Source organism: Pseudorca crassidens, chromosome 14, assembly GCF_039906515.1.
Source record: "Pseudorca crassidens isolate mPseCra1 chromosome 14, mPseCra1.hap1, whole genome shotgun sequence".
NCBI lineage: Eukaryota > Metazoa > Chordata > Mammalia > Artiodactyla > Delphinidae > Pseudorca > Pseudorca crassidens.
The window spans coordinates 66,369,502-66,392,609 of record NC_090309.1 but is presented as its reverse complement, the minus strand read 5'-3'; the positions used below and the strand labels follow the sequence as shown (position 1 = coordinate 66,392,609).

The 23,108-nt window shown below is 39.1% G+C and overlaps 1 protein-coding gene across 3 annotated transcripts in view; it reads left to right on the top strand.

The window, feature by feature from the left end:
• TTC27 (tetratricopeptide repeat domain 27) overlaps window positions 1-23,108 on the top strand; it is a 176,345-nt gene that overhangs the window by 59,664 nt on the left and 93,573 nt on the right. For all 3 annotated transcript variants that reach the window (XM_067703305.1, XM_067703303.1, XM_067703304.1), the window contains exon 10: window positions 18,486-18,599. In XM_067703305.1, the coding sequence (XP_067559406.1) occupies window positions 18,486-18,599 (114 nt within the window). The remainder of the gene's footprint in view (window positions 1-18,485; window positions 18,600-23,108) is intronic.

Sequence of the window (23,108 nt, the reverse complement as noted above, 5' to 3'; positions counted from 1 at the left end):
CTTCATTAAAGTCACTAAGAATAACTAAAAGGGAAAATGCATGTATGTTATTTAGAGCTGTAATATTTAAGATGGATTAGTTTGCCAAAGTAGATTTCGGTTTCCGTGTAGATTAGTCCTTATCATCAATTTATGAAGTACACCAGAAATACTCAACCTACCTAAAGTGTTAAATGGAAAGAATGTAGAAGGAGAAGAACAAATTCCCGATGGGAAATTGCTCAGTGTTCACATTCAGTATGAAGCTTACTTCTTTTTCAAGGCAGAATCAAGCTAGTTTTACCCAAATATTTTTGGAAACTTGTGTTCAAAAGAAACCCTAAAATTGAATGGATGGATATACTGTATAGATCTCCAGTTGGGGGTCCCTTTGACCCTTAGCATCCAACCCAGGTTGTCGATATTAAAATGTTTATTGAATTGAATTTTTTCCCTCTCATGATTGAGAGTCAACAGAAACAACAAATAGAAAGATGGTTAGGATGAATGTAATGCTTAGGAGTGCACAGGGCAGGAAACTTGTGTATACAATAAAATAAAGTGAGGTACTAATATATGATTTCAGGTAACTTCTTGTGTTAATGGACATAAAAGTAGTTAATTAGTAGAATTTAATTATTTTAAATCTGTAAATGCCATCTTTAGTAGAATCGGTATTGGGCCTGCAGATCAGACTATTGGTTGTGTGGCAAAATGTTAACACTTGGGTGAAGGGTGTATGGGAATTCTTTGTATTATTCTCAAAACTTTTCTGAAGAAGAAAATAAATTTGAAAATAAAAAGTTGAAAGACCTCTGGCACAAAACTATATGGAAAATGAGCAAGGTCCATTATTGCCTCATTGCTAAATAACCATCCTTATTTGGGGTTGAAGATATACACAGACTCTCTGGAACATACTCAGGCTACCTTTAAACTTCGGTCGGTCTCCCTGTGTCTCTTACTGGGTTTCAACCTTGTCTTGCCCCATATTGTCTTTAGCAGCAAAGGAAATAGGGAGGAGCTACGAAATTTAAAGACGTGGCTTAAAATAAAAGGAAGAAGGGGGACTCCTGGACCAGAGAGCAGAGGCTTTCACGGTGTTAAGACACTGCTAATCTCACAAGAGGTAGAAAAGGTGTCTAAGGAGTCTTCAGACCTGATTTAAACACGTACATATGTGCATAGACACTCAGAGACGTCAGCAGCTGGGGTCAGGGCCAGCAATGAGAGGCAGGGAGCCGAGGCCTCGGCAGGCAGCCGTGAGGGATGGAGTTACCTGAAGTAATAGCACTTTCAGAACTTTCCACTGAGCTAAGACTGAAGCAAGCAAGTCTGAAGTGATCGTGACTGCATGGTGCTGCTTGGCTGTGGCAGCAGAAACCAGTCTGTCTAGAGGAAAACATCTCCTAAACCCAACTTAAAAATTGAGCAGTGAGCTCATAATTAAAGATCAATAAACAGAAGAGAAGGCAAGCCACTGTGGTTGAGAGTCAACAAACAACAGATTAAAGGATGAATTGCAGTTTTCTCATTCATAATGCATAACAGCTATGTGTGAAACGTTTACAGAAATATAGGGTATAATCACAAAGATAACCTAGCAACTTATGTTAGTTATTAGATGTTCATGATTTGGGAGAGAAAATGTAACTTCTAGAAATAACTTGAAATTAAAAAGCAGAATTAAAAAATAATGTAATCCATGTTTATCCACATCAGAGAGATGTCCAAAAACACCAAGAAGTTGTGTATAACTAGAAATTCCAGTCTTAGAAGTACATCTAAGAAACTCATGCATGTGCATCAGTGGATGTGTGTAAGAATGTTTAACAATAGCAGTGTTTGTAATGGCAAACAAACTGTAAACAGCCTAATTGTTTGTTGACAGGAGAAGGGATAAATAAACTGTGATAACTTATATCACAAGTATGAAATATTATACAACAGTGAAGTGAAAATAAATGAACTATAGCTATAAGTAACAACGTGGATGAGTTTTATAAAGGTAATGATAGGTTAAAAAACCAGTCCCAGGGACTTCCCTGGCAGTCCAGTGGTTGAGACTCCACACTTCCAATGCAGGGGACGTGGGTTCGATCCCTTGTTGGAGAAGTAAGATTCCCACATGCCACAAGGTATGGCAAAAACAACAACAAAAAAACCAGTCCCAGATTCACGGGTGCTTATATTATACTTTATAACTTGCATTTTAGTTACTTTTAATCTTCTTTGTATATCAAATAATAAAAAAATCTGAAAAGCATTTTGGGCAAGACCAAAATCATTTAAATGTTATTTGATAAACGATTTTAAGGAATAAACGACACTGACATCATTGTGTATATTTTACTTTTAAAGTGAATCTTGCTGTTTATTAGGCTGGTGATAATGGAGAGCATTAATGTAAGGTGAAGGAAAAAACCGTAAGAAAGAAAAGCTCCTTAGTGGAGCTTCCAGTCCCCAGATAGGAGAAATATATGGGGCTTATAGCTAAGATGTTGATACATTTGATACTGAGGAGTCTTACTCAGACTCATGGCTTTGTGCTTCGGCTTTTGGCCATCATTGAAGCTACAGGTGTTAGGCCTTTTGACATTATGAATTCACATGGTGTTAAAGGATGAAAAATCCAGTTCAAAAATAATTTGTATGCTTTAAATAGGTCTGCTTTTCATGACCATGTGAAAGGTGCATCTGGTACTGACGAACTGGCATCTCCAGAATGCAGGAGATCTTTCTTTTTTGAGGCAACCAAATGACCATCAGCTTGATCTCTCTGGTGTCAGCTTTCTATGTGAAAATTTGCAGACTGGAGAAAAGAACTTTGAGCGCGTTGTAATAGCAGGAGATCCAGAATCTCAGGATTTGCCAAGCATGCTGCTAGATACTGTGGAAGAAATAAAGGTATAAAACATAAGACTTGCCTTCATGGAATTTTTAATTTAGCCAAGATCAGATAAACTTATGAAAATGTAATTAGCAGTACCAGGCAATTTAAACTACAAATTGATAGCACAGATAAATAAATCCCCTAACTGCTTAGAAAAGAAGAAAATATTTAGAACAGAGCAGTCAAAGAAGGCTTTGTTCACTAAGGGAGGATTAGAGGGGCCTTGAAAGACAGATGGGATCTAGATGGAGTGATAACACCAGCAAAGGCAAGGAGATGACCATGTGTGAGCTGCACTGGGTTCATTTGGCTGTGTTGGAAGGTTTGTTTAAGGCAGTAGTAAGACTTGGGGAAAAATAGCTTTGAGACAGATTTTAAATGGTCTAGAGAGCAAGGACAGGGCATTTGGACTGCTGTTCTACTGGGAATGATTTATAGACTACATTTGGAATTTAAAGTTATTTGGTACTGATTTTAACAACGAATGCTCTTTTAAACAGTTTGTTAAGAAGGGGGAATAGTTTTGTTTTTTTTATAATATTTCTTTGTTCCTTACGTTTATAAGGTCAGCCTGACCTGGGTTGGCGTTGTTTGATTTGCCTTTAGTGTAGCCAAACAACTATGCATCCACAGGAGAGCTCTGAGTTGCCTTGATTTATGTGTAGAAAAAGCAACTATGTGAAAGTTCCTTCATATTTAAAGGAGCAGACTGGCTGTCTGTCATGTAAAGGGTCCTAGTGACCTCTGGAAGAAGAGTATTTGAAATGTATAATGATAAGAATGAAAGGAAATTTGTTTTTAATAGAAACAACACTCCAGATCCTCTTTGATGGTGGTACATAATTTTCTTGGCTACTTATCTGGAAATGAGGGTAATGTTGCATATGGTGGGAAATTGTTAGCTAGGTAAAATCATGCCTTCTGTATAGTGTGTCATAATATTAAAATTTACTTTTTAATGTAAGTTAAAGTGGTATTCACTGACTTTTTCAAGTAGTTACTGGCATTTCCTCAGATGTCATCAACAGATGATTACAGCTCCCTTTCTGGTCTGAGCCCAAGCATCAGCTCAGGTGGCATAGTTTAGTGAGAAACTCCTACTGAGGCGTGCAGAGCTGTCTCCCTTTTGCACTCAAGGTATCTTGTTACACTCCTTATCAACAATTGCTGAAGTGGATTGATTCTTTAACTTATAAAATATTCTAACTATAAATAAAAGAGTTTATTTCAACTTTCACAACAACAATAGAAATGTTAAAGTGTGTATGAAAAATGATACACTTGTAGAAACCTACTGACTCAGTGAGTAACCTTTCAGCAGTTCTGGTTAATGAGATTTGAGATATGAGAGAACTTTCCTTAAAAAGAGACACACAAATGTTACCACTTACTTTTAGGGGGTTTCTGGCCTCTGCCCTAGTATGTGAAAATGGTGGAAATTCCATTTCACATACAAGTATATGGTTGCAATAGGCACAGTGTTCTGTAGCAATTGTCCTAATTCTCAAATTGCTGCTAGTTGAAAACACCAAATTTCTTTTTTTCTTTCTTTTATTTTTTTAACATCTTAATTGGACTATAATTGCTTTACAGTGGTGTGTTAGTTTCTGCTTTATAACAAAGTGAATCACCTATACATGTACATACATCCCCCTATCGCCTCCCTCTTGTGTCTCCCTTCCACCCTCCCTATCCCACCTCTCTAGGTGGACACAAAGCACGGAGCTGATCTCCCTGTGCTATGCGGCTCCTTCCCACTAGCTATTTGTTTTACGTTGGGTATTGTATGTATGTCCATGCCAATCTCTCACTTTGTCCCAGCTTACCCTTCCCCCTCCCTCCCCATGTCCTCAAGTCCATTCTCTAGTAGGTCTGCATCTTTATTCCCATCCTGCCCCTAGGTTCTTCATGACCTTTTTTTTTTTTTTAAGATTCCATATATATGTGTTAGCATATGGTATTTATTTTTCTCTTTCTGACTTACTTCACTCTGTATGACAGACTCTAGGTCCATCCACCTCACTACAAATAACTCAATTTCGTTTCTTTTTATGGCTGAGTAATATTCCATTCTATCTATGTGCCACATCTTCTTTATCCGTTCATCTGTCGATGGACACTTAAGTTGCTTCCATGTCCTGATATTGTTAATAGAGCTGCAGTGAACATTGTGATACATGATTCTTTTTGAATTATGGTTTTCTCAGGGTATATGCCCAGTAGTGGGATTGCTGGGTCGTATGGCAGTTCTATTTTTAGTTTTTTATGGAACCTCCATACTGTTCTCCATAGTGGCTGTATCAATTTACATTCCCAGCAACAGTGCAAGAGGGTTCCCTTTTCTCCACACCCTCTCCAGCATTTATTGTTTGTAGATTTTTTGATGATGGCCATTCTCACCAGTGTGAGATGATATCTCATTATAGTTTTGATTTGCATTTCTCTAATGATTAGTGATGTTGAGCATCCTGTCACGTGTTTGTTGGCAATCTGTATATCTTGTCTATTTGGTCTTCTGCACATTTTTGGATTGGGTTGTTTGTTTTTTTTGATACTAAGCTGCATGACCTGCTTGTAAATTTTGGAGATTAATCCTTTGTCTGTTGCTTCATGTGCAAATATTTTCTCCCATTCTGAGGGTTGTCTTTTCATCTTGTTTATGGTTTCCTTTGCTGTGCAAAAGCTTTTGAGTTTCATTAGGTCCCATTTTTTAATTTTTGTTTTTATTCCCATTTCTTTAGGAGGAAGGTCAAAAAGGATCTTGCTGTGATTTGTGTCATAGAATGTTCTGCCTATGTTTTCCTCTAAGTGTTTGATAGTGTCTGGCCTTACATTTAGGTCTTTCATCCATTTTGAGTTTATTTTTGTGTGTGGTATTAGGGAGTGTTCTAATTTCATTCTTTTACCTGTACCTGTCCAGTTTTCCCAGCATCACTTATTGAAGAGGCTGTCTTTTCTCCATTATATATTCTTCCCACCTTTATCAAAAATAAGGTGACCATATGTGTGTGAGTTTATCTCTGGGCTTTCTATCCTGTTCCATTGATCTATATTACTGTTTTTGTGCCAGTACCATACTGTCTTGATTACTGTAGCTTTGTAGTATAGTCTGAAGTCAGGGAGCCTGATTCCTCCAGCTCCGTTTTTCTTTCTCAAGATTGCTTTGGCTATTCGGGGTCTTTTGTGTTTCTAAACAAATTGTGAAATTTTTTGTTTTAGTTCTGTGAAAAATGCCACTGGTATTTTTTAATAGAGATTGCATTGAATCTGTAGATTGCTTTGGGTAGTATAATCGTTTTCACAATGTTGATTCTACCAATCCAAGAACATGGTCTATCTCTCCATCTGTTGGTATCATCTTTAATTTCTTTCTTCCATGTCTTATAGTTTTCTGCATACAGGTCTTCTGTCTCTTTAGGTAGGTTTATTCCTAGGTATTTTATTATTTTTGTTGCAGTGGTAAATGGGAGTGTTTCCTTAATTTCTCTTTCATATTTTTCATCTTTAGTGTATAGGAATGCAAGAGACTTCTGTGCATTAATTTTGTATCCCACTACTTTACCAAATTCATTGATTAGCTCTAGTAGTTTTCTGGTAGCATCTTTAGGATTCTCTATGTATAGTATCATGTCATCTGCAAACAGTGACAGCTTTACTTCTTCTTTTCCGGTTTGGATTCTTTTTATTTCTTCTGTGATTGCTGTGGTTAAAACTTCCAACACTATGTTGAATAATAGTGGTGAGAGTGGGCAACCTTGTGTTTTTCCAGATCTTAGTGGAAATGGTATCAGATTTCACCATTGAGGAGGATGTTGGCTGTGGGTTTGTCATATATGGCCTTTATTATGTTGAGTTAAATTCCCTCTAGGCCCATTTTCTGGAGGGTTTTTATCATAAATGGGTGTTGAATTTTGTCTAAAGGTTTTTCTGCATCTATTGAGATGATCATATGGTTCTTATTCTTCAATTTGTTAATATGGTATATCATATTCATTGATTTGGATGTATTGAAGAATCCTTGTATTCCTGGGATAAACCCCACTTGATCATGGTGTATGATCCTTTTAATGTGCTGTTGGATTCTGTTTGCTAGTATTTTGTTGAGGATTTTTGCATCTGTGTTCATCAGTGATATTGGCCTGTAGTTTTCTTTTCTTGTTACATCTTTGTCTGGTTTTGGCGTCAGGGGGATGGTGGCCTCGTAGAATGGGTTTGGGAGTGAACCTCCCTCTGCTATATTTTGGAAGAGTTTGAGAAGGATAGGTGTTAGCTCTTCACTAAATGTTTGATAAAATTCGCCTGTGAAACCATCTGGTCCTGGGCTTTTGTTTGTTGGAAGGTTTTTAATCACAGTCTCAATTTCAGTGCTTGTGATTGATCTGTTTATACTTTCTATTTCTTCCTGGTTTGGTCTCGGAAGGTTGTGCTTTTCTAATTATTTGTCCATTTCTTCCAGGTTGTCCATTTTATTGGCATAGAGTTGCTTGTAGTAATCTCTCATGATCCTTTGTATTTCTACAGTGTCAGTTATTCTCCTTTTTCATTTCTTATTCTATTGATGAGAGGCTTCTCCCTTTTTGTCTTGATGTGTCTGGCTAATGGTTTATCAATTTTCTTTATCTTCTCAAAGAACCAGCTTTTAGTTTTATTGATCTTTTGCTATTGTTTCCTTCATTTCTTTTAAATTTATTTCTGATCTGATCTTTATGATTTCTTTCCTTCTGTTAACTTTGGGGTTTCTTTGTTTTTCTTTCTCTAATTGCTTTAGGTATGAGGTTAGGTTGTTTATTTGAGATGTTTCTTGTTTCTTGAGGTTGGCTTGTATAGCTATAAACTTCCCTCTTAGAACTGCTTTTTCTGCATCCCATAGGTTTTGGGTGATCGTATTTTCATTGTCATTTGTTTCTAGGTATTTTCTGATTTCCTCTTTGATTTCTTCAGTGTTCTCTTGGTTATTAAGTAGTGTATTGTGTAGCCTCCATGTGTTTGTATTTTTTACAGATTTTTTCCTGTAATTGATATCTAGTCTCATAGCGCTGTGGTCGGAAAAGATACTTCATACAATTTCAGTTTTCTTAAATTTACCAAGGATTGATTTGTGACCCAGGATATCATCTATCATGGAGAACGTTCCATGAGCACTTGAGAAGAAAGTGTATTCTGTTCTTTCTGGATGGAATGCCCTATAAATATCAATGAAGTCCCTCTTGTTTAATGTATCATTTAAAGCTTGTGTTTCCTTATTTATTTTCATTTTGCATGATCTGTCCATTGATGAAAGTGGAGTGTTAAAGTACCGTACTGTGATTGTGTTACTGTTGATTTCCCCTTTTATGGCTGTTAGCATTTGCCTTATGTATTGAGGTGTTCCTCTGTTGGGTGCATAAATATTTACAATTGTTATATCTTGGATTGATTCCTTGATCATTATGTAGCGTCCTTCTTTGTCTCTTGTAATAGTCTTTGTTTTAAAGTCTTTTTTGTCTTATATGAGAATTGCTACTTCAGCTTTCTTTTGATTTCCGTTTTCATGGAATATATTTTTCCATCCCCTCACTTTCTGTCTGTATGTGTCCGTAGGTCTGAAGTGGGTCTCTTGTAGACAGCATATATACGGGTCTTGTTTTTGTATCCATTCAGCTGGTCTATGTCTTTTTGTTGGAGTATTTAATCCATTTACATTTAAGGTAATTTTCGATATGTATGTTCCTATTACCATTTTCTTAATTGTTTTTGGTTTGTTTTTGTAGGTCTTTTCCTTCTCTTGTGTTTTCTGCCTAGAGAAGTTCCTTTAGCATTTGTTGTGAAGCTGGTTCGGTGGTGCTGAATTCTCTTTGTTTTTGCTTGTATGTAAAGGTTTTAATTTCTCCGTCAAATCTGAATGAGATCCTTGCTGGGTAGAGTAATCTTGGTTGTAGGTTTTTCCCTTTCATCACTTTAAATATGTCCTGCCACAGCCTTCTGGCTTGCAGAGATTCTGCTGAAAGATCAGCTGTTAACCTTTTGGGGATTCCCTTGTATGTTATTTGTTGGTTTTCCCTTGCTGCTTTTAATAATTTTTGTTTGCATTTAATTTTTGATAGTTTGATTAATATGTGTCTTGGCGTGTTTCTCCTTGGATTTATCCTGTATGGGACTCTCTGTGCTTCCTGGACTTGATCAACTATTTCCTTTCCCATATTAGGGAAGTTTTCAACTAAAATCTCTTCAGATATCTTCTCAGTCCCTTTCTTTTGCTCTTCTTCTTCTTGGACCCCTATAATTTGAATGTTGGTGTGTTCAGTGTCATCTCAGAGGTCTCTGAGACCGTCTTCCATTCTTTTCATTCTTTTTTCTTATTCTGCTCTGCAGTAGTTATTTCCACTATTTTATCTTCCAGGTCACTTATCTGTTCTTCTGCCTCAGTTTTTCTGCTATTGATTCCTTGTAGAGATTTTTCATTTCATTTATTGTGGTGTTCATCATTGTTTGCGCTTTAATTCTTATAGGTCCTTTTAAAATGTTTCTTGAATTTTCTGCATTCTGTTTCCAAGATTTTGGATCATCTTTACTCTCATTTTCTGAATTCTTTTTCAGGTAGACTGCCTATTTCCTCTTCATTTGTTTGGTCTGGTGGGTTTTTACCTTGCTCCTTTATCTGCTGTGTATTTCTCTGTCTTCTCATTTTGCTTAACTTACTGTGTTTGGGGTCTCCTTTTTGCAGGCTGCAGGTTGTAGTTCCCGTTGTTTTTGGTGTCTGCTGCCAGTGGCTAAGGTTGGTTCAGTGGGTTGTGTAGGCTTCCTGGTGGAGGGGACTGGTGCCTGTGTTCTGGTGGTTGAGGCTGGATCTTGTCTTTCTGGTGGGCAGGACCACGTCTGGTGGTGTGTTTTGGGGTGTCTGTGACCTTATAATGATTTTAGGCAGCCTCTCTGCTAATGTGTAGGGTTGTGTTCCTGTCTTGCTAGTTGTTTGGCATAGGGTGTCCAGCACTGTAGCTTGCTGGTCGTTGAGTGGAGCTGGGTGTTGGCGTTGAGATGGAGATCTCTGGTAGATTTTCGCTCTTTGATATTATGTGGAGCTGGGAGCTCTCTGGTGGACCAGTGTCCTGAACTTGGCTCTTCCACTTCAGAGGCACAGGCCTGATGCCCGACCAGAGCACCAGGACCCTGTCATCCACAAGGCTCAAAATAAAAGGAAGAAAAGAAAGAAAGAAAGAATGAAAAAGAAATAAAATAAAGTCATTAAAATAAAAAATAATAAAAATTAGAAAAATTTACAAGGTAATTTAAAAAGAAAGAAAGAAAGAAAGAGCAACCAAACCAAAAAGCAAATCCACCAATGATAAGAAGTACTGAAAACTATACTAAAAAAAATTAAGAGAAAACGGACAGACAGAACCCCAGGACAAATGGTAAAAGCAAAGCTATACAGACAAAATCACACACAGAAGCATATACATACATAAGCACAAAAAGAGAAAAAGGAAAAATATGTATATATCGTTGTTCCCAAAGTCCACTGCCTCAATTTGGGATGATTCTTTGTCTATTCAGGTATTCCACAGATGCAGGGTACATCAAGTTGATTGTTGAGATTTAATCCGCTGCTCCTGAGGCTGCTGGGAGAGATTTCCCTTTCTCTTCTTTGTTGGCACAGCTCCCGGGGCTCAGCTTTGGATTTGGACCTGCCTCTGCGTGTAGGTCGCCTGAGGGCGTCTGTTCCCCAGCTCAGACAGGGCAGGGTCAACGTATCAGCTGATTCGGGGGCTCTGGCTCACTCAGGCTGGGAGGAGGGACGGTACGGAATGCTGGGCGAGCCTGCGGCAGCAGAGGCCAGAGTGACGTTGCAACAGCGTGAGGCGCGCCGTGTGTTCTCCCGGGGAAGTTGTCCCTGGATCACGGGACCCTGGCAGTGGCGGGCTGCACGGGTTCCCCTGAAGGGAGGTGTGGATAGTGACCTGTGCTTGCACACAGGCTTCTTGGTGCCCGCAGTAGCAGCCTTAGCATTTCATGCCTGTCTCTGGGGTCTGCTCTGATAGCCACGGCTCGCACCCGTCTCTGGAGCTCGTTCAGGTGGTGCTCTGAATCCCCTCTTCTCGTGCACCACAAAACAATGGTCTCTTGCCTCTTCGGCAGCTCCAGACTTTTTTCCGGACTCCCTCCCTGCTAGCTGTGGCTCAGTAGCCCCCTTCAGGCTGTGACCACGCAGCCAACCCCAGTCCTCTCCCTGGGATCCAACCTCTGAAGCTGGAGCCTCAGCTCCCAGCCCCCAACCGCCCCAGCAGGTGAGCAGGCAAGCCTCTGGGGCTGGTGAGTGCTGGTTGGCACCGATCCTTTGTGCGGGAATCTCTACGCTTTGCCCTCCGCACCCCTGTTGCTGTGGTCTCCTCTGTGGCTCTGAAGCTTTACCCCCCACCACCCCGTCTCCCTCTCCGCCAGTGAAGGGCCTTCCTAGTGTGTGGAAACCTTTCCTCCTTCACAGCTCCCTCCCACTGGTGCAGGCCTCGTCTCTATTCTTTTGTCTCTGTTTTTTCTTTTTTCTTTTGCCCTACCCAGGTATGTGGGGAGTTTCTTGCCTTTGGGGAGGTCTGAGTTCTTCTGCCCGCATTCAGTAGGTGTTCTGGAGGATTTGTTCCACATGTAGATGTATTTCTGATGTATTTGTGGGGAGGAAGGTGATCTCCATGTCTTACTCTTCTGCCATCTTGAAACTCTCCCAAATTTCTTTCTTAAGTGTCTGTTTTTACTGGATTTTTAGCCAGTACTCAGTTTAGTGAGCCAACATTTCATCAAATCGCTTTAGTTAATAGACTCCAGGTAAAAGTAAATGAACTTTAAAAAAGGATAACATTTGCAACTGCCTGTTTCCACTTATTTATATGAGGTACCTAGAGTAATCAAATTCATAGAAAAAGTAGCATGGTGGGGACTTCCCTGGTAGTCCAATGGTTAAGGCTCTGCACTTCCACTGCAGTGGGCATGGATTCGATCCCTGGTCAGGGAACTAAAATTCTACATGACATGCCCCAAAAAACACGCCCCGTGCCCCCCCTGCAAAAAAAAAACTAACTCAAAACAGAAAGCAAGCAAACAAACCAGAAAGGAGCATGGTGGTTGTTGCCTTGGGGTGGAGTGGGGTATTTTTGTTTAATGGGTATAGAGTTTCAGTTGAAGGATGAGAAGATTTCTATAGATTGGTTGCATAAGTAAACTGTACAGTTAAAAATGGTCAAGAGTGTACATTTTATGTTATATGTATCTTACCATAATTAAAAAAAATGAAAAAGAGGGGAAAAAGATAACACCTGCAATAATGTTAAAAAACATCAAATTCCTAGGAGTGAATCTGTCAAAGGATTTACAAGGCCTCTGTGCTAAAAGCTACAAAACATTATTAAGAGAAATTAATGAAGACCTAAATAGAGGAATATGCTATGTGTGTGTGGGGCTCAATATTTTAAAATTTCAAGTCTCCTCAAATTAACCTACATTATCAATGCAATCTGTAACAAAATCCCAGCGCTTGATTTTTGTTGTTGCTGTTGCTGTTGTTTTTTCTGGTTTTGTGGAACTCAAGCTGACTTTAAAATTCATATGGAAATGTGAAAGGCTAAGAATAGCGAAGTCAGTCATGAAGAACAGAATTGGAGTACTTCCACTGGCAGATACCAAGACTTATTATAAAACTATATCAATTAAGGCAGAGCTTAGCCTATTGTGGTTCTTGGACTGGCAGCATCAGCATCACCTGGGAGCTTGTTAGAAATGGAATTTCTCTGGCTCCACTTCACACCCTGTTCAATCAGAATCTCTGGGGTTGGGGCCAAGGAGTCTGTGTTTTAACAATCTCTCTAGATTATTCTTATGCACTTGAAAGTTTGAGAAACACTGAATTAAGACATTTTGTCACGAGGAAATACAGACTAACTAGTGGAACAGATAGAGAGTCCAAAAACAGAGCCATACATACACAGTTCATCTGACTTACGTCACATCTGGCGTTGCAGTGCAGTGGGGAAAGGGTAGGCTTTTCAATACATGCTAGTAGATGATTTATATCCATATGGAAAAAAGCTACCTTAACCCCTATATCATACTAGATATACAAAAAATCAATTCCAAATTGAATACGCCGAAGTAGAAAGCAAAACTGTAAAGTTTTTAGAGGAAAAATACAGGAGAACATCTTTGAGACCTTAGGACGATCAAAAAGGACAATAAAGCTCTAACCATAAAACAAAAATGATAAACTGGATGACTAGTAATATTAAACACTATAAATTTCAAAAGATACTGTTAATATTTGTAAAGCAGTTAGACCAGTGCCTTGCCAGAACAAGTATGTGTTGTGTTTTGTCAAATAAGAAGATGAATATGTTTTCCTCTTCCAACAAAAAGACAGGGAGGCTTGTGTTCAGAAAATATAAAGAATATTTAACAAATTATCAAGAAAAAATTTTTTTAATTTATTTATTTTTGGCAGCATTGGGTCTTCGTTGCTGCGTGTGGGCTTTTTCTAGTTGCGGTGAGCAGGGGCTACTCTTCGTTGCCGTGCATGGGCTTCTCATTGCGGTAGCTTCTCTTGATGTGGAGCATGGGCTCTAGGTGCGCGGGCTTCAGTAGTTGTGGTACCTGGCCTTCGGTAGTTGTGGCTCGTGGGCTCTAGAGCGCAGGCTCAGTAGTTGTGGCACAAGGCTTAGTTGCTCCATGGCATGTGGGATCTTCCCAGACCAAGGCTCAAACTCGTGTCCCCTGCATTGGCAGGTGGATTCTTAACCGCTGTGCCACCAGGGAAGCCCAAGAATATTTTTGACAACCCAATAGAAAACAGCAGGCAAAGGACTTCAATAGGGACTTAAAAGAGAGGCATTAAAATGGTCATTAACATATTAAAAGGTGCACAACTTTATTAACCAGTAGAGAAATGCAAATTTGTTAGAGAAGTGAAAATTAACCATAATGGAATACTACTAAATACCCACCAGAATAGTTAAAATGTAAAAAATAGACAATATTGAGTGTTGCAGGGTTGTGAAGTAACAAGGACTCTAATGTTTCTAATAAGAGTGTAAAGTGGAAAACCTTTTAGAAGATTGGGTGTATTCCTGAAAGCTGAATACTCTGACCTAGCAGTTTCACTCGTAAGTATATGTCCAGCAGAAATACTTGTACATGTTCACCTCAACTGATGGCACATTCTGATAGCACATCTAGAATGTTCATAGCAGATTTGTAATAGCCCCAGATTGGAAACTACCTAAATGCCCATTAGCAGGATAATGGTTAAATAAATTGTATATTGCAGTGAAATATTATTCAGCAATAAAATGAACATTCTTCAACTATGTAGAGCATTAAAGCATATATATCCTGTTTAATTTTCTTTTTCTTTACCTAATGTCTCATATTCTGACTGATTTTTACCTTGTGGGCAGCAGTGTTTTGTAAGATATATTAGACACAGCCTATCTGCAGTTACCTCCTTTTAGAAAGACTTTCCCAAGTCAGTATATCTCCCAGCCAAACAAATATAAGATAAATGCATTCTTCAGTGATATCATTATCCAGTCAGTTCCTTCTTTAAAGCTTTTCAAATGTCTGTTTTTCGGATTGCATTTTACTTTCAGCGTTTAGTGAGAATGTTTTGCTTGAGCTTCACATAAAAGTCTCAAACTCTTGTTCTCATGCCAGCACAAAAAACAGTCTGAGTTGGTAGTTTTCCGAGGAAAATATCTCCCCGCTTTGGTATGCAAACCTTTTAAAGCTGGGCTTTAACTGACAAGCCCACGGCCTGTGCTGGCCCATGTGCCATGATGTTATTGGTGTAAAGTGACCGTGTGGCTGGGGACTGTGGGGGAGGACAGAGTTTTCCTCCACGCTCTTAGGGTTCCAGACTGGGTCTGAAAATTAAACTGACAAAGACAGATTAACAGGAAAAAAGGGCACACATTTACTTAATAGAGATTTTGTGTGACACAGGAGCCTTCATAAGGAAATGAAGACCTGATGAAACAGTTCAACCTGAGTATTTTTGTGCTAGGTTTGATGAAGTGCGGGCAGTCGTGGAGGAGTATGATAGTTCAAAGGTAAGGGTAGTACACTGGGAGAAATTTAGTAAGGCCTGCTTGTTGGGATTCTTCTCAGGGTCCCTTTTTCTTCAGAGATAAGGATGCACCTTTCCTCTGGGTATAGGGAAGGCACCTCTCATATGAGAGTTTTATGATCTGTTTCAGGAGAAAAGGGCAGTGGGAAGGTCGGAGTGATCTTCCTGCTTCAGCTGTTTTCTCAGACTCCTTCAGCTTAAGATGCTCAGTATGCCCAGGTACCATATTTTGGGGGTAGCTGATGGTTAGGGCCATCACCTGTGCCCACTCTGGATGCTGCATTCCTGCTGAGGGTGAGAGAAGGCATTACAGGAGGAGAAATCCCGGAGGGGACCACATGTGCTTTTTAGCAGGTACTCTCAGAGGCTAGTTAAGTGTTAACCTATTCATGCTTATTTAATCCTCACAAGTTTGTGAGAGATGGGAGTTACTACTCCTATTTTAGAGAGGAGGAAAATGAGATCCTAAGAGGTCAGGTGGCTTCCCAAGGTCACCCAGCTAATCACCTGACTTGGTGGAGCTGGGATTCTGATCAAGCTCTGGCTGACTTGGAGATTATCCCCACTGTTCTACAGAGCCATTTCCTCAGTCCTCTTCCATCCTGTCATGAGGTTACCGAGACAGTCCCTTTAATAAAATGAACAGAAAACAGGCGACCCACTGTAGGTAGTAGAATCAGTGTGCAGATTTACTTATTTCATGTCTTCTGTTTCATCATGTATATATTTATAGTGCCATATAACTGTATTCCAAGGAGATAAAAATATTTTAATTTGCAAACTTAGTTATAGAAGAATTAGGTTACTTAATAGTCATTGCATTAGAATGTAAGTTCTCTGAGGGCAGGGACCTTGTCTGTCTTGCTCGCTACTTTGTCCCTGGGGCCTTGTGCTCACTGCCTTGTACAAAGTAGGTGCTCAAGTGAATTAATGAATGAACACATTTCAGTAAGAATTTATTCTTCTGATTCTCCTTCTCCATTATTTGCATATTCTCTGTTTACTCCTCTTCTTCCACTTCCCTTTAATAGAGCAGTTTCCTAAAGTTCTCTACTGAGTCCTCTTCTTACATTACTCTACAGTGTTTCCTGGGTACTGTCATCTACTTCCTTGGAGAAAGTGTTAAGAAAACAATGTAAATGTGTTCTGCGGCTGTAAAAAAGTGAAATCTTGCCATTTGCGGCAACATGGATGGATCTAGAGGGTATTTTGCTAACTGAAATAAGTCAGACAGAGAAAGATTGCATGATCTTATATGGTGAATCTAAAAAACAAAACAAGCAAATAAACAAAACAAGATGAAAACAGACTCACAGATTCAGAGAAGAAACAGGTGGTTGCCAGAAAGTGAGGTGGGGTGGGCGAAATAGGTAAAGGGGATTAAGAGTTACAAACATCCAGTTATAGAATAAAATAAGTCATGGGGATATATTGATAATATACAACATGAGGAATATGGTCAATAATATTGTAATAACTTTGTATGGGAAAAGATGGTTACTGGACTTATTGTGGTGATCACTTTATAATGTATGCAAATATCAAATCATTATGTAGTACTCTTTTTTTTAAATAACTTTTTTATTTTTGGCTGTGTTGGGTCTTCACTGCTGTGCATGGGCTTTCTCTAGATGCGGGGAGCAGGGGCTCCTTGCAGTGCGTGAGCTTCTCATTGCAGTGGCGTCTCTTGTTGTGGAGCACGGGCTCTAGGCACGTGGGTTCAGTAGTTGTGGCTTGCGGGCTCTAGAGCGCAGGCTCAGTAGTTGTGGCACGTGGGCTCTAGAGCGCAGGCTCAGTAGTTGTGGCGCACGGGCTTAGTTGCTCCGCGGCATGTGGGATCTTCCCAGACCAGGGCTCAAACCCGTGTCCCCTGCATTGGCAGGCAGATTCTTAACCACTGCGCCACCAGGGAAGCCCTGTAGTACTCTTGAAACTGACATAATATTGTATGTCAACTATATTTCAGTTACAAAATGAAAATGGTTGAAGCTCATGCATCCAGTGCAATTTCCAAAAAAAAAAAAAAAAAAGATGTTGTTTTGGGGATCGAGACCAAGTATTAGAATCAGCTTTTGCTCCTAATGAAGGTGTGACATTGAGCAAGTGATCTAACCTGTTGGTGCTTCAGTCTCCTTTTTATTGTAAGAAAGTTGGCAAAGATTTGGAGTTGAAAATTCACATACCTATAGGGGCCAGGTAGGTAATAGAAATGATGGAAGTGAGCTGGGCACGGTACAGTAAGGCATTGCAGGGACGGTGATACAGTTTATGTATACTCCATTGAAGAACTTCTTGCTAACTTTTAATGAGATTTTGGAGTTACAAGGGAATTTGACCAAAAACAAATACTTGTATTAGCTTAGCCTACTAGTTCTTAAATTTGGCTATGTCTTAGAATTACCTGGGGAGTTTTTAAAAAACACCGATGCCCAGATTCTGCTCTCAGAGATCTGATTTAGTTTTAAAATACCAAAAGCTTCTCCTGCTAGTGCGCAGCTAGGTTTTGAATGATTAATTGGACGCTAATTAACTAGGATGTTTTTTATACCTGACTTTTAGAAATAAGCAGATAATCAAGGATGTAGTCAGCTTTCAGACGAATAAACCTTTTGCCTTTCTGCGAAGCAATCTTCACTGAAAGTTATTATATCACTCAGGGACAGCATTGGTTTCCGTGTCACCAGCAAAGAGCTTAAGTTGTGTTCATTATACCAGTCAGTCCCTATTGTCTCATAATACATTTTGCCCCTGTTTTCACACACCCAAAACTTTCCCTTTTTCCCCACTACATTTGCGGTCATATTCAGTGGTTTCTACTGCACTCTGTGAACTGATGGTTGGTCACAGCTTTCTCTGGGGCTAGGATTCAGTATGTGCATATTCAGAGTTTTCTTATGAGCCAGTCTTTCTTAAGATGCCCTCTCTAGGATAGCATTTTAACTAACATTAGAGACTCCCTACCCTAACCAAGACTAGAAAGCATTCTCAAAAATTTTAGAGCGGTTTTCTTAAAGTTTGATTTGCATTTGCATCAGTGGATTAGGATATTTAAGTGAAAGGTACCAGATTTCTAATTATTTGTTTTTGTTTGTGAGTTTGGATGATTTTTAAAAATGTATTTCAAATTTGAGAAGATGGCATTTATTTTATGTAGTTTATTTTCTCACATTTTTAAATAACTCGTGAGATAAAAAGATTTATTAATTTATGGTATGATACATTCTGCTTACCTTTTTGATTATATGGAAATATTCTGATTCATTCCTTAAGGAATTTATTCAGTAGAACAGGTCAACTAGGTTAAGTAATGACTCTGCTCAGATGAATACATTCTTCATAAAAAATATTCTTCATAAAAAACATAAAGCACGTGTTGTCTTCTATTATTTTTCCCTGAGGTGATTTTCAAATCTGCAGTCACTCAGCACTACCTGATGTATTCATTTTGTTATATTCAGAGTGGAATTACCCAGCTTATCCATTCCTTCTGTGGTTTTTTTCTTTCTTTCTTTCTTTCTTTCTTCCCCTCAGTGTTTGCTTTCACAACCCAAGTTCTGGGCCATTCAGACATCAGCTTTGATCCTCCGGACAAAACTTGAGAGAGGAAGCACACGCCGAGTGGAACGGGCAATGAGGCAGACACAGGTAAGAATTAATGTGGCAATTTTTGTTATTCTTCCAGCTCTTTATTATTATCAATAACCGTACATGTTTGTTGTGAGTATAAAATCATTTTCCTCTAACACGTTTTATTATTGAAGAGTGTTGTTTTAGAGTCTGCTTGGCTCCAAAACCCAACTCTGTCACTTAGCTCTGTGACCGTAGTATTTAACCTTTCTAAAGGAAAGCTGTTCGCTACTCAACATTTCTGACGCCAAGTGTGTGGGTCTTTCACACCAAGCACTTCATCATTTCCCTGTGGACATCAACTGGGTGTCCTACAATTTAATTCAATTCTGACCCTCCCTGGAATTAGTGCAGACCCCATATGTTAAGGGCTAAGTTCCGAAAGACTGCCTCCCACTTCAGATTCCAATCTCAAGTCTTCTACTTCTGACTGACTGGCTATAAATCAGGGGTCCTCACGACCTCCTCCTCACCTCAGGTTTGATAATTTGCTAGAACTGGCACACAGAACTAGGGGAAACACTTAATTACGATTACTGGTTTATTATAAAGGATGTTATAAAGGATTCAAATGAACGGCCAGACGAAGAGGTATATAGGGCAAGGATCCTGAGCAAAGGAGCTTCTCTGTCTTTGTGGAGTTTGGGGTGCACTCCCCCTCCCAGAACGTCGGTGCGTTTTCCAACGTGGGTGCTCTCTGAACCCATTTGTTTTGGGGGGTTTTATGGAGTATCTATTATGTGGGCATGATTGATTAAATCAGTGGCCATTGGTGATAACCTCAATCCCCAGCCCTTTTTCCCTCCCCGGACCTTGGGGTGGGGCTGGAAGTTTCAACCCCCTAGTCACATGGTTGGTTCCTCTGACAACCGGCCCCAATCCTCCCAGAGTCACCTCATTGCCATAAGCTCAGGTGTGGTGAAAGGGACTTACTATGGATAAAAAAAGACACTCTTCTAACCCTACAACTCAGGAAGTTATAAGACTTTTAGAAGCTCTGTGCTGGGAATCAGAGCTTATATATTTCTTATTATATCACAGCATCACATCCCTAAGTTTCATTATCTATATAAGAGGGTAGTAATAATTGTACTTATAGCATAGGTTTGTGGTGAGTGGTAAAGAGATAATACAAGAGTTAGTGAAAAAGGTAAGCAGTTTCACAGACATAGATTGTATGAAGAAACAAAATTCATCCTAATGCAAAAATATTCACTGATGAAGTAGAATGAATAGTCTGTATTCCAAAGTGGTTTTTTTTTAAAACTACTGAAGAATATTTTATTAATTTCTTTGTTTAAAAATATTTCTGATAGACACCTCACTAAGCTTAGAGCACTCTATTGATGCTGCTGGAAATATAGTACAAAGTTATTCCTTAGGTTCTGTATCTTTCCTAGCTAGCTTTCCAGTTTGAAACCTGCATGATTCTCTGAATTGTGCAGATGATGCTTTTAGATATCAAATACACAGGATGTGCTTTGCTTGGGGAAAATGGATTTGAAGAAAGAGCCAAATCACCATGCTTTGGCCCTTTGCCCCTGTCTTGGCCTTACTATATCTGGGGTCTCTTCATCTTGCCATGCAAATGCTATGTGATGAAGAGAGTGGTATACCTTTCTACCTATACAGTGGAATGGGGGAGTTGTTATTCCTGCCTCTGTGGGAAAAATCAGAGAAAGTCTTTTCACTCCCCAACCCAGAAAATTTGGAAATGAGTCAGATCATGGAACAAGATGAATTAGACAAAATTTGTCTAATTTTCTGTCACTTGTTGAGCCATTTACTTCATAATCTGAACTTTTGCCAATTCCTTTGATTCAGAGTTTGATATTACTAATTGTTGAAGTTATTGCATCCCTGAAGAATAAGATGAAAATGATTTAAAAAATACATGTATACATAAAACAATGGTTTTTTTTTTTTTAACATCTTTATTGGGGTATAATTGCTTTACAATGGTGTGTTAGTTTCTGCTTTATAACAAAGTGAATCAGTCATACATAAACATATGTTCCCATATGTCTTCCCTCTTGCGTCTCCCTCCCACCCTCCCTATCCCACCCCTCCAGGCTGTCACAAAGCACCGAGCCAATATCCCTGTGCAATGCGGCTGCTTCCCACTAGCTATCTACCTTACTACGTTTGTTAGTGTGTATATGTCCATGACTCTCTCTCGCCCTGTCACAGCTCACCCTTCCCTCTCCCCATAACCTCAAGTCCGTTCTCTAGGAGGTCTGCGTCTTTATTCCTGCCTTACCCCTAGGTTGTTCATGACATTTTTTTTTCTTAAATTCCATATATATGTGTTAGCATACGGTATTTGTCTTTTTCTTTCTGACTTACTTCACTCTGTATGACAGACTCTAGGTCTATCCACCTCATTACAAATAGCTCAATTTTGTTTCTTTTTATGGCTGAGTAATATTCCATTGTATATATGTGCCACATCTTCTTTATCCATTCATCCGATGATGGGCACTTAGGTTGTTTCCATCTCCGGGCTATTGTAAATAGAGCTGCAATGAACATTTTGGTACATGACTCTTTTTGAATTTTGGTTTTCTCAGGGTATATGCCCAGTAGTGGGATTGCTGGGTCATATGGTAGTTCTATTTGTAGTTTTTTAAGGAACCTCCATACTGTTCTCCATAGTGGCTGAACCAATTCACATTCCCACCAGCAGTGCAAGAGTGTTCCCTTTTCTCCACACCCTCTCCAGCATTTATTGTTTGTAGATTTTTTGATGATGGCCATTCTGACTGGTGTGAGATGATATCTCATTGTAGTTTTGATTTGCATTTCTCTAATGATTAATGATGTTGAGCATTCTTTCGTGTGTTTGTTGGCAGTCTGTATATCTTCTTTGGAGAAACGTCTATTTAGGTCTTCTGCCCATTTTTGGATTGGGTTGTTGTTTCTTTATTATTGAGCTTCATGAGCTGTTTATATATTTTGTAGATTAATCCTTTGTCCGTTGATTCGTTTGCAAATATTTTCTCCCATTCTGAGGGTTGTCTTTTCGTCCTGTTTATCATTTCCTTTGCTGTGCAAAAGCTTTGTAGTTGCATTAGGTCCCATTGTTTATTTTTTTTTAATTTCCGTTATTGTAGGAGGTGGATTAAAAAAGATCTTGTTGTGATTTATGTCAACGAGTGTTCTTCCTATGTTTTCCTCTGAGAGTTTTATGGTGTCTGGTCTTACATTTAGGTCTCTAATCCATTTTGAGTTTATTTTTGTGTAAGGTGTTAGGGAGTGTTCTAATTACATTCTTTTACATGTAGCTGTCCAGTTTTCCCAGCACCACTTATTGAAGAGGCTGTCTTTTCTCCATTGTATATTCTTGCCTCTTTTGTCATAGATTAGTTGACCATACCTGTGTGGGTTTATCTCTGGGCTTTCTATCTGTTCCATTGATCTATGTTTCTGTTTTTGTGCCAGTACCATATTGTCTTGATTACTGTAGCTTTGTAGTATAGTCTGTAGTCAGGGAGTCTGATTCCTCCTGCTCCGTGTTTTTCTGTCAAGACTGCTTTGGCTATTCAAGGTCTTTTGTGTCTCCATACAAATTTTAAGATTTTTTGTTCTAGTTCTGTAAAAAATGCCATTGGTAATTTGATAGGGATTGCATTGACTCTGTAGATTGCTTTGGGTAGTATACTCACTTTCACAATATTGATTCTTCCAGTCCAAGAACATGGTATATCTCTCCATCTGTTGGTATCATCTTTAATGTATTTTATCAGTGTCTTATAGTTTTCTGCACACAGGTGTTTTGTCTCCCTAGGTAGGTTTATTCCTAGGTTTTTTGTTTTTGTTTTTGTTTTTGCAGTACGCAGGCCTCTCACTGTTGTGGCCTCTCCCGTTGCAGAGCACAGGCTCCTTATGCACAGGCTCAGCGGCCATGGCTTATGGGCCCAGTCGCTCCGCAGCATGTGGGATCTTCCCAGACCGGGCCACGAACCCATGTCCCCTGCATCAGAAGGCGGACTCTCAACCACTGCGCCACCAGGGAAGCCTTATTCCTATGTATTTTATTCTTTTTGTTGCATTGGTAAATGGGAGAGTTTCCTTAATTTCTCTTTCAGATTTTTAATCATTAGTGTATAGGAATGCAAGAGATTTCTGTGCATTAATTTTGTATTCTGCAACTTTATCAAATTCATTGATTAGCTCTAGTAGTTTTCTGGTGGCATCTTTAGGATTCTCTATGTATAGTATCATGTCATCTGCAGACAGTGACAGTTTTACTTCTTCTTTTACAATTTGTATTACTTTTATTTCCTTTTCTTCTCTGATTGCTGTGCCTAGGACTTCCAAAACTATCTTGAATAGTAGTGGCGAGAGTGGACATCCTTGTCTTTTTCCTGATCTTAGAGGAAATGCTTTCAGTCTTTCACCATTGAGAATGATGTTGGCTGTGTGTTTGTTGTATATGGCCTTTATTATGTTGAGGTTCGTTCCCTCTAGGCCTATTTTCTGGATGGTTTTTATCATAAATAGGTGTTGAAATTTGTCAAAAGCTTT